The following is a 12,750-nucleotide window of genomic DNA, read 5'->3' on the forward strand; positions in this document are numbered from 1 at the left end:
ACAGCTCAGGCTCAGGCTGCTGCTTCTTCCACCCTGCAGAGTGGAACAGAAGGGCTTTCCCAACACCCTGAGCATGATCTCAAGCCAGATAATCCAGTTAAAACAACCAGTTTGCTATTAATGGTTGAGGTCAGCACTACTGCTTCTGAGACCCAACTGCCCTTGCCTCCAAGTAAATGCCAGATACCGTCCTCTCTGCTTACACACCCAGTTCCCGCTTTTTAGCAGGAACTTCATCCTTGTTATGCTTCCCATTGGCCATCATCATCGTCAGATATCACTCTCCTGTCAGAGTTCAAACCTCAACAGCAATCTTCCTCTATCCATTAGCTGCCATCATCTGGCAAATGAGTCAAAAAGTAAAAAAAAAAAAAGCCTCTTCTCAGACTGGAAAACCAGAAAACTACTATGTGAACGTGGCAAAACAAACTAGCTGTCTGTTTAGTGGCAGGAGTTTCCCCAAATTCATGGGCTCAACAGTTTATGTGCAAGAAGGGTTCCACTAGTTTGACTCAGGGCTTTGTCTAATGCTAGACAAAGTTAGCTTCCCTAAGTTAATGGGAGAGAGGAAGAGAAGGAAGTTACATGCATGACAGAAACTAAGATAACTGGCCTGCCCCTGCTAAATGTAGATGCTGTGCTGATGTTATGGCTGTTGCTGTTTGGCCTGTGCAGGGCAGAGTGAAGACTGAGATCATACCCATTACACAGTGGTGAGCCTGGGAGCACAAACCTTCCTGTTCTAAGCAAGAAATGGTCCTTTGCAAAATACCAAGAAATCCTGCTACGCATGTAGCACTGCTATTTGCCCAAAATAATGCTCCTGGAGGTGCTGAACACATAAAAGGACAGTCTGACCTTCCCAGGAATCTGGGAGAAGGCAGCTCTGCCTCCAAAGCAGAGCTGTGTCCCAGACTCTCCCTCTCGAGCAGCAGTGTTCCAGGCTCGGGGGCCAACAGATTCTCCCTGGCAGCAAGTCTGAGAGCCCATTTCTGCCTGAGAGAGGAGCAGGGCCTGCAACAGCAAGTTCTCAACTTCCACCAGTTTCCAATGCTTACAAATCACAGAGATGTTCCTGGAAAAATCTGTTGCAAATGATGTTACAGCACCAAAGTAATACTGAAAAAATACTTTTTCTAGTTACTTTCATGTGGTTTAAGAGCCCTGAAGGTTCACTTCTCAGCAAACAGAGAGATGAGGGGCGGGGGGAGGCACACCAACGCAAATGAAAATTCTTGTGGTTTGCTTTCGAATTTGCTGGCACTTCCCAGTGAGGTCCTCTTGTAGGATGGGGGAGCTGGCTCACCACGTGTCCCGGCTGACACTGACGACTTACGCCCACTTGCAGATTCCTAGGCTCTTGGTCTTCAATTTGCACTGCTAAACACTGCACCAGTCAGTAACTTCTATCCACTGTTTGCATGACCACACATTCCATAGGTTTGTCATAAAACACCTTCCAAAAAGCACTCAATGGACATAGTGCTTGCATCAAAGAACATAATAAAAAGATTTTCTAAACAGGAGGGATGGCCAACGTGTAAGAAATGATCACAGGAAGCGAGTTTACAACATAGAAACTGCTGAAGCACCTGGAAGAAAAAGAAAAATTCCACCCTGCTCCAGCACACAGCCAGCAGGTTGCTACCATGTCCGGGCACCACAGATCACATGGGCAATCAGGGGATCATTTCAAATACACGGATGATCTGAAACACAATCAAGTGCTGGACAGCCACAAAAAAACAGGCTCCAGCAAGATGTAATGCATATTGTTTGGAGCACTCATTTGGAGCCAGAACAAAAACAGCCCAAAATAGAGTGAATTTATCTTGATTCAAAGGTCTCTGTCTTTTGACCACAACTTTTTATATTTTTAATTGGTACAACCAGATTTTTTGGGTTTTTTGTGTAAACAAGGATACCCCACACAAATTAGTATTTCAAAGGTTCCAATTACATTGATTGAATTAGATTTTATGCACCTTTATCAGGCTGATTTCTGGCAGGATGGTGGAATGAATACAGGAACTGCGGCAATGTTGGAAGAAAAGCACAAATGGGACAGGTGGCTGCTTTAAGCACAACCTATGAAGCCCTGACACTGAATGGAAGAAAAGATGCAGAAATGAAAACATACAGGGTGTGCTGGCAAAGTCACATTACAGTTGCATTGATAATTCTTTAACATGTCACATCGAAGTTTTTTATACGAAAGGCTAAAGTCTATAAAAGAGTTATTCCTTAGTAGTTTGCAATTATATTAAAAAAAAAAAATCAACTCATTTCAGGTATTCGGAGGCACATAGAGAAAGGCCTGTAGGAGGTATTGAGTATTAGTCATTCAAACCAATGGAGCAGAAAAGGACAACAGGTAAAGAAAGGAAGGTATAGACCTGGAAGATAAAACTGATACAGTAGGAGAACAAAACAAAAGGGAGGGAATGAAGCTGCAGATCAGCAACAGTCATCTCTTGAGTCTCTGCTGACATTGCCTTTTGTTTTGAAATAACCCCCATACAACAGATTCAAATAGTGGATAAAATCATAGCCATATAAAGACTTTTACAGGAGTAATTTTACACTGCTAGTTCTCCTTCTAAAGTCAGTCTCTTTAAAGGGCAGAAACTTAACCATATTATCACCCAGTAGCAGTAGTCTTCTTTTGAGCATTTTATGCATGTGAGGTGCAAAACCCTGCATCTTCGCATGCTTTGGATTAAATGAGCAATTTAAATCTTGCATTAGAGTAATGAAGGACATAGGAAAGGAGGATAATGAAGGGCATAGAAAACAGTTGCAAAATGCTTGGTCATTCAAGCAGTATGCATTTACATCTCACCATTTTCCCAATTCCCACTCTGTTTGTATTTCTCCAAGTGCATAAGTGACTCTGTGTGTCACAGTAAGTTTCACACACACACATACACTGATAACAATTAAAGACAAAGCAGCAGCACAGAACAGAGTTATTTTCACAGACTGTCCTTGCCATGGCCATTACCTGATTCATAAAGTTACAGGTACACAGCATTCTTTGGCCTCAGCCTTCTGAAAATCAACTGACCTAGAAATAATTTCTTTAAAGTATTTTCATATCCTCTCTCATTCTTTTCATCCTTTGCCTTCCTAGGGAAATGTTTTTAATTACTTGGATTCACTCAAAATGAAGAGCACAAGTTTCTCATCTGGAAAAATCCATCTCTTGCACTGCAGGGAAGCAGAACGTGGCCTCAAACATTACAGTATTGTTTCCCTAGACTGAAAAAGAAATCTTCAATGCAGTATCCAGTCCTGTGGATTAAGTTCTTCACAAACACCCGGTACTGTGCAGACACTGCAGTGATCCCAATACATATATGCACACATGCATTGCTCGTATGAGACCAAATTCCTACGTGTCAATTTGTAACCCAGAAGTTTCTTGTGAACTGCCAGTGACCGCCCAGATGGCAGGACAAGACTATTAAGGACAAACCAGTTTTGCTGTGCTGCAGCTGCAGCTGGGAGACTCCACGAAGATCAGAGCTGACAGGACCACTCAACAGAAACTGCCCAGTAACATAAAGTCAAAAATATTTCTATTAGCAACAGTATTTTGGGTGGTGTGCAGCAGATGTGTAGAGCAGGCAGATGGCAAGAGTTTGACTTGCTGACTTTCATCAGGCTTTTATTAAAGCATCTTCTGGAGATGGGAAATTGGGATCCCATCAAGCCTGGGAGACTATGAGATTGCTACTGCTATGATAAGACCACAGACCACAATGCTACAGAGACTTCAGCCTTTAATTTGGTAATGAGAGGCATGGTTAAATTTAATTTTATTTTTTTCCAAAAAGCAAGGGAATTATTAAAACTTAGAAATAAGGGCCAGCATTTCCCACTCTAAGAGTCAGCTCCAAGCAACATAAAAATGTCAGACTTAATCTACACTCACAATTAGGTTATGAACATAAGCAGGAGTGAAAGAAGTTAAAGGCATTTCAGGTGCTGTACACATAACCTGCATAAGTTTAAAGCCCAAGTTAACACAAACATTTGTAGTTTTAAGCAAACAATGATCATATGTCTGTCCCTGCTTGATTTTACTAGTGCAAATTACATTTGTTCCAGCAGTACTTGATCGTGGAACATCTACCCTAGAGTAGCTATAGCCACAGTCAGCTTGTAATCCAGTCATAATACTTTCTGAGGTCAAAGAATAGAAAACCTGGGTCTGGCCAGCTCTTTCTAAAGGGTGATTCAAGGCAATGGTGGAGAATTAATGGGCATATCCACTACATGAGAAAAACAGCACCACCAGGTTGACACCACCAAGTAAGAAGATTTGAAGGGCTCTTTCACATCTCTCCTCATCTACTTCACCCATCTTTGCATCCAAGCATTTGCAAGTCACAGAGACTGGCAGCACCCAAGGAGCAAAGAGTGCAAGTACTGGAGCCTAATTTACGGAATATTACGGAGACATGTGGACATCACACATGGCACATGGACATTCTATAGGAGTTGCCACCACAAGCAGCTGCTGAGCAGAATTTGTATGCTGGGCCCATCTGCTCGAGATGGGGGTACAGCAAGAAAAAACTGAGGAAAAATGAATGTAATTGTATGTTATGTATATTTGCTCACACTTTAGGAAAAAGAAAACAAATTAAAAAAAAATCACAGCACGGAAGTATGGCACATACCTGCATATCACATGAGTAGCAATGAATTTTTACTTTTCATTGTACTGATATTTAATTAGCAGCTTTAACATATGCTTCTAATTAGTTTAGTAACTACTAAAACACATTCCTAGGTTGAATTGAGTTCTAAACATACACCGTGACTCACCCCTAAACACTGTAGCATGTAAAACTCTTGTATCAAGTCCTTCTGCTGAAATCTAAGTTTAAAAGCGTCATTCAATTTCTTTAAGAAAGAAAAGAAGGACCACAGACAAGCAAGAAACACCTCACATCCTCCTCCCAATGCAGAGATGCTATTTTTCAGTATAAAATATAAAATCACATTGGTTCCTCTCAGATATAAGCTGAAAGAACAGCAGAGATTTAGGCTGAAAACAACATAAAAAATGTAAAAGGAACAGTTACACCCTACTACTATTGTGATATCAGCTTCCTGTTAAAATAATAATGGCAATCTTCACTTTTGGTCACAAGGGCTTTTTATTCAGACACTGAAGTAAACGCTTATGCACATTTTTTAGTGACTGCGAAGAAGTCATTTCCTTTCTCAGTAAAAAAAAAATAAAATCCATAGCTCAAAATTCTACTGGCAATTAAATTTTAATAAATACAATTTAAGTATCCAGTGCAAGTTAATCCTGTACTCTGTTATAGCAAGATATAATTTTATATTTTATTAACTCACAAGCTTCTAGAATGTTTATCTGAAAAGAGGAATAGAAAAGTTTAAGATAACTCAAGATTCACATGTATCTACAGTTGAAGTCTAGCATCTGATTCCTGTGCTGTCATTTCAAACACAATCCTATTACCAAGATGTAACTTATTCTATAGTTTGATAAAGAAGAAAAAAAAAAAAAAAAGGCTAACAAGAATTAAGGACAGAGTTTAAAATACTCTTGTTCAGTGCAATATTACTGCCTAGCTGCCAAATCTTGTCATGCAAATGAGAACATGCAATCATTTACAACTGTTAATAAATATTTCCACCAGCACAAAAACTCAAGGGAAAATACTTTTCTTCCTTCTGCAGGATAAGCATATTCCAAGCCATGCTCACACAGAACAATACCAAGAACACCTTCCCAACTACACTGTGGGAGTTGTGTCATGATATCTAAGTATGCTCTAAGTATGCTCACTAAGCCAGTATCATCAAGAAATGGCAGAAACACAGGAAGATTGGAGACAAGAGAAAGGGCTTAGGAGAGAAAGATGTCAGTAGCTATCAGCTGAAGAGCAATCTCCACCTCTTGCTTTCAGCCCCTGGAAAGCTATGACTCACTTTTTCTTCTGAAGCAAGTAAGAACTGAAATGACTTAAGTTGCTAACCTCAGGCATATTAGTGGGAAAACACATTCCGTTACATGCTTTGATGGAAGAACACTGCATTATGCTGGAAATCTCTCAGAAAGATTGTAACCAAAAAGGGAGGTTAGAAAGAAAAAAGTGTAGGAAAAGGTTATGAAACAAGCCCTCAATACATCTGGTAAAGAGGAGGCAGAGTGAACAACTTACCTTCAAACGATGGATGCAAATGGAACACCCAAGAGACTGTTGGCCTGAATTATCAGATCTGTTTCAGTTGCTAAAATAAAACCTTTCTCCTGCATTCAGCAGAGAGTGCCCTCATTTGAACACCCCTTTTTTCTTCCCTGTAACCCAAAACACTTCTACAAGCAGCACAGCTTGTAATGACTTGCACCACATTTGCTCAGCTGGTCAGAGCATGGTGCTAAAACACCAAGGGCACAGGTTACATCCCTGTATGGGTTATTCACTTAAAGGACTGGACTTGATGATCCTTGTGGCTTCCTTCCAATTCAGAATATTCTGTGATCCTCACCTTTAATGTGTGTCCTACAGAACAACCCAGGAAATCTTCTAACAGCTCATTCTTCAGTCATCTTTCATTAACCAAACAATCTGGACTGAAAACATCCAGATGATGACTAAGATGTTCACCCTGGGCAGGAAAACTCCTACACAGGTAAAGTTTACTCAACCAAACACAAAATTTTGTTACAGGACAGACCAATGTTATGGAAAGAATTTTCTTATTTGTCATTACAAAATTTTCTGTCCTTCACCTTGAAGGCAAGCCATCTTTTTAGACTCTTTACAAACGCATCACAACGGATATTTTACTACAGCAAAGCTTCAGCAAGTCTGTTACCAAAACCAAACTCTACACTGTATCTGCCTCCTGTTATCACTCCAACAATAAAAGTCCTACTGCTCAGTAACACACTGCTTGATGGCACATGGATCATAGGTGCACAAGCATGACCTATACAGAACAGGAAGAATAGAATACTAATTCTACATGCTAAATGCATAAAAGGACTTTTTGCCCAAGCTCTATTTGGCAGAACAGAATTTTCCTCACTTAAAGAATTGCAAATATTTGTTCAAACTGAGAGAAATATTTTATTCCCCATTCTCAAAACCTGAAACCAATCAGCATTCCCAAACCAGGGTAGAATCTTTGCCAAATGGTTCAATAAAAAGAAGGTAAACCATGATGTAGAGATTGAAAGAATCTTGGGATGTAAGGAGGAATTTAAAAAAAGGCAACAAAAAACCCCACCCCACTTCTACAAATAGAATCTCATTAATTCAGCATAACACCGATGACAAGGTAATCAACTTGAAATTCTTTCATTCCATAGACACCATTCCATTTCTTTGAATGACACCACCATTAGTAACCCATGGACAGAGCTTCCCCTTCAAAATATCCTGATATTGGCACAGGGGGTACATGTTTTACTCCAGATATTTATAAAAGCCTCTGGAGAAAATGAGGCATAAGAACCTCCCCGCTTCACATATTCATAGTTGTACATCAAGATAGCATGTTACCAGAAGTATGTAGCCTGTAAAAAAAAATCTTAGAACATGATTTTTTCTTGAAAATAGCTGCCCAAACAAACCATGTCTAGAAATCTTCACCCAGAAAAGGCACCTTTTGCTCAAAGGAAAGTTTGCTTGAAGGAAGGGAAATAAACCCCACAAAAGTGACAAGTGTGTAACGTTCCACAGTTCATCTAGAACTGCTGCAGCCCACTGGAAATCACAATGTCAGTGGCTGTTTATGCTCCAAGGAAGTACAGTAAGTACAGTACAGCCCATTCAGGTTGTTGGAACGCCACTGATCATACACTCAATTGCATCTATTCATTAGAAACACTCAGTTCACAAGAGCAGCTGCATTAACCACCACACCCCAAACACCACCCAGTTGCCTCAGGTGATTCCAGTGGTTTACTAGCCCACAGGACAGACGCTCCCCACTCTTGTCCCCCTACAGTGACTGCAAGTTACACTTCCAAGCCCAAGGACTTTTATTCACTAAAGATTGGCATATTAGGTGTGCTTTTGGCTTCAGGCTTTTACAACGAAGAAGGTCTGTTCTTTTGTAGTCATGTTCTGTGAGTTTCGAAACTATTTAGGCTGCACTAATTAATTTTGATTTAAACTCACTAAATAATTACTGTTGAAAAGATGACTTAAGAAAACAACAGACAAGTTGCTCCATTTGCTTCAGAAAAACAATGACTAATTATGTGTGTTATTTTTTATCTCTTAAAGAAAAAAAAGCAATCTTGGCTTCTTTCAGGTCAACAGTGAAGCCCCCATTAAGTTTAGGGGATCGGATTTCACTATAAAACCATAAACTACACAATGGCTGAAAAATAAATCTTTCTGGAAGAATACAGGTCATTTAAAAGAATACAGGCAGCTTCCTAACCAATTAAAAAAAAAAAAGTCTGTTTTCACATGTAACACCTACGATGACTGTAACTGAAAGACATGAGAATATGATATTTACTTTACGAATTACACTGCATTTCATATACTTGTTAAGTCTACCAATTGGTTTATAATGAACTTCCTGGCTGTGTGGGACTCTCACAGAGCAAGAGTAAAGTAATAAAATGTTATCCTTCCTTTTTATTTAATAAAACCAATTCCAATTTCATCTTAAAACTTAAGAGGCACCTTAGGCAGAATAGGGAGCTACAAACCTCAATAAGCAACATCTCTTGTAGGAAGTGAAATGGTTGTTGTTAAAATCTGTCCATGTTACAGATATGACAGATGAGTGGAGCTGTTAAGAGTATTAAATTGAAGAATCCTTTCCTTAGGCTCTAAAATTATTTTCCTTTTCAATTGTCACTACTTCCCTCCACCCTTCCAAAAATCCTCACGGTAGTCTAATAAACAGACTGCAGAAGAATCCTGATTCTTGCATGCTGTCCAACACAACATTTCCCACAAGGTTACTGTTACTTTTCTGCGTTCCATCTAGAACACCAAAAAATCATCAGCCCAAATCCAGCTGGAAAACAGAGTTCCCATAAGCTCAAACTGAGTGTTACAGCCCTCGACTCCTTCACAGCTTCCTAGAATGCTCATGGTTAGAGCCTCTTATGACAAACTGCCAGATGCCTCAGGATGCTTGCAGCTGCTGAACAGCTGATTTGTGTACCATGAAGCACATGGTAAGAGGGGTAAGATTGTGTATTCTGCAGGCTTGCTCTAGTGGAAGGCTCAAGTAGAACATGAGCTGCTCATGGACTGAAATCCTTAACCTCAACAGGTCTGCTCCTGGCTTTTGAAAGGAGAAGGCTGGGTGTGGGCTTCAATGCCCATTTACCAAGCTCACGTGAGCATTGGGTTCAGAGGTAAATAAATACATCCCCAAAGAAACTGAAGCTGCTTTCACTTCTCTGTTAAATCAGAGATCTGTTAGCTGCCTACAGGACTACAGAAGATGTCCACGTGGTAGGCATTTAAAGCTTTGATGCACAAGCAGGGACAGGGTAGGGTATGTCACTGATTTACAATACATCATTATATGAAAGAGTTCAGCATCTGATTCAAAACAGCTCAGGCACCAGTGGGAAGAGAAGAAACTAGAGGTAGTAATCAGGTCTGTCACCCTACACCATGCCAGCTCCAAGGTCAGATACCATCCACATCATCTCAAGAAGCTCCAATCATTCATAACCTTTCAGGACACTGAATCTTCATGTGGACTCATATCTTCCAGAATCTTCTTCTGGACTCACACTAGGAAGCTCAGCATTTTTACTCACAGGATTCCAGTCCTGAAACCTCTATTTGGACTCTAGCCAAATATGATCCTGGTTAAGTCTAGACCTGAGTGCCAAACACACCTGAAGAACAGGCCCAATAATGCCATTGCCAGGCAACAAGTCACAGCCTGGGACAAACAACAAATGGGGGGATGGAAAGATCATGGCCAATAAGGAAGGGCAAAAAAAAAAAAGCCCAACTGAAAATGTGAGCAAAACTTAAGGAGCAGAAATCTCCACATCAGAGTCAGAACTGGGTTCAATGCTCTAGAAGCAGCAATACTACTGTATGAACATTGAAGTCAAAATACCTGAATATATAAAAAAAAAGTTTACACATATACTTCATTACACTGCTTTGAATACAAAACATTTTAACAGGTGTTCAGTTATTTCTGTTTTATACATTGGCTTAAATTTACTGTGCTGTAGTGTGCTCAAAGTACTTTCCAAGATTTCAGTCAACTGAGCCAACTTCTATGTGTGAACTATTTGTCCCTGTAACCTACCAAATGTGCATTTCCAATTCAGAATCCAGCTGTGCTCATTTAACCTTGGCTCATATGCACAGGGAGTGTTCCCATCCTCAACAGCTAGGGAAATTTAGAGGCTGGAGTTCTAAAAAACACTGTTTTCATGGCATACTGGAGATCAGAGAAAATCCTTGGTTCCTCCAGGTAAATAATTCAGTACATCACCTTGGTTCACTGGACTAGCAAGTGAACTAAGTTACCATCCTCTTAGTTGCTCTGCAGCACTTCTCATTAGATATGCAATCTACTCTAGCTCTGATTATCTTGTATAGCATAAACTCTTTGGCATAGAAGCAGCACTAATTAATAGTTACATAGCTCCAGGGAAATACATACTGTTATACTGTTTATAATAATGCTTGATGTTAGTTTTCTTATACAGAATCAGAATGTAGTCTAGGAGAGTCAAGAGATTCACATTCTGCCATGACTGAATGGGGGCTAAGTTCTGAAATCCAGGAGATGCCACTGGAAGTACTTTGGTTTTAAATCTCTCCAACTTGTATCAAGGACTATAAATTGAAATGTTTCAGCTTGTCAACAACTGCTTTTCAATCACATGGGATAAAGTGTTCCTACAACATTCAGAATCTGTACCTAAACCAGCATTTCTTCTCTAAAATGCAAAATTTTGAACTACTCCCGGACACAGGTGAAAGTTGACACCAACACTGGAGGAAGCACAAGCAAAATGAATGCAGCTCAACACAAAGACTGTGTTCTGCACCATGTGAAAGGTGTTTGAATTAAGAATATACTCTAGCATCAATCACAGGAAGACAAAAAAAGCATCTCCACATCAAGTCTCTGAATTGAGCAGTGCTACCACCTCTTAATAGAAGCAGAGAAAGCAAAGAAGAAAAGATGTGGACAGAATCACTGCAGTCAGCTGGACATTCATCCAAACCCTTCTGCTTCTGGCCAACAGCAAATGAGATTCTTCAAACACCAGATATTGTGTTTATAATTTCTTACAGTTATTTCTGACAGTGAGCTAGGCTTAGATGTGCTAGACAAAATTCCATCCTACTACTGACAACTAAGGCTTGTTACTAAGCATTGCAGGGAAAATGAAGAAACAAAAAAGAAAAAAGGAGAAAGATTAAAAAAAAAAAAAAAAAAAAAAAAAAAAAGACAAGCTACCCTATTCAGTCTCCTGTATCAACTGGGGAAATAATAGAAAAATCCTAGAGGTCACCATGACTGTCTTTAACATAAATGAACCCCACATTACGCACATCTGTCCCCAGTAAGTCCATTTACTCTGCTGCTCATACAGCAATACGACTGCCAGAAGAATCAGTGCATTTCCATGACTTTGACAGCCACCATCAAAATCCTGTCTTCAGCCCAGAGTATAAACTTGTTTTGACAGCAGTGCCAATCCCCCCCTCCCAACTCACACCTACCTGATCACAACCTGCATTCACCAGCTCCTGGAGCATTTGCCTGTTGACTTCCACAGCTGCTGTGGTGCTTGATTCATTAGCAAAGGGCAGCAGAGAATATCTGATTTCTCGCAGAGCTTTCTGATATGGCCCAAACTTAGGTGTTTGTCTCATCTGCTGCTGCCTTGCAGCATCCTTCCCTACTAAAATCTTAGGGTCCAGAGACGTTTCACTGCCTGCTCCAATGGGCAGTCCCTGACCTGAAGATTTGGATGGCTGCTTTAAACCTTCTCGAATCTCTTGCAACCTTTGTCTGCTGTTTCCAGAATATGTCGTAGCAGGAAAAGTCTTTGGCCTCATTGTTGATCCAGTTTTCTCTGAGCATAAATACAGCTTTATTCTTTGTTTCTTTTAAATTATTTCAAAAATGTGTCACTTGATGGTATCAATTTATTGTAAACATAATCCTTCAAAGAGAAGAAGAAAAGGCAAAATTCTTAAGAGATTTCTGCCAATGTTTTACTTCAGCTCACAATCTTCACGTTTCCTACGGGAAATAAAAATCTGTGGAATCATCATTTTGCAGACCGACAATGTCTGAAACAAAAGAAAAATAAAAAATACATTCAATTAAGTTGATATTGTAAATGCCTCTGAAGAGACAGCATGACAATTAATCACGTGAAAATTAATCAGTTTAACCTCTTAAGCTGTCACAGTTGGATACCCTTTAATGATTTTCACTCTATTTGTTTTCAACAGGATTTTTGAAGGCCTTCTCAACATAACCAATAAATAACTCATTTTTCTTTTAAGTTTAGTTTTCAAAATAAATTAAAATAAAACTCCTAAAAACTAAGGTTTAAAAAAACTAATTCAAGAATTTTACAGTCCCTAATTGTGGCAAGTTTCCTATGCAATTGCATAACTAAATTCTGGACAAGCCTATCCTATTTCATAATTAGGGAAGAGTATGCTCATGAAATGTTTTTCCCCCACTTAAGATTTTGTTTGTTTTACACTAGCTGAGCAC

At 39.6% G+C, this 12,750-nt stretch overlaps 1 protein-coding gene across 1 annotated transcript in view; it reads right to left on the reverse strand.

The window, feature by feature from the left end:
• The window catches only part of LATS2 (large tumor suppressor kinase 2), a 44,727-nt gene extending 32,402 nt beyond the window's left edge, over positions 1-12,325 (reverse strand). The window contains exon 1 of the mRNA XM_066313049.1: positions 11,739-12,325. Within this exon, the coding sequence (XP_066169146.1) occupies positions 11,739-12,077 (339 nt within the window). The 5' untranslated portion in view covers positions 12,078-12,325. The remainder of the gene's footprint in view (positions 1-11,738) is intronic.
• Between the last annotated feature and the right edge of the window lie 425 nt (positions 12,326-12,750).

Source organism: Sylvia atricapilla, chromosome 2 (assembly GCF_009819655.1).
Source record: "Sylvia atricapilla isolate bSylAtr1 chromosome 2, bSylAtr1.pri, whole genome shotgun sequence".
In the NCBI taxonomy this organism is placed as follows: Eukaryota; Metazoa; Chordata; class Aves; order Passeriformes; family Sylviidae; genus Sylvia; species Sylvia atricapilla.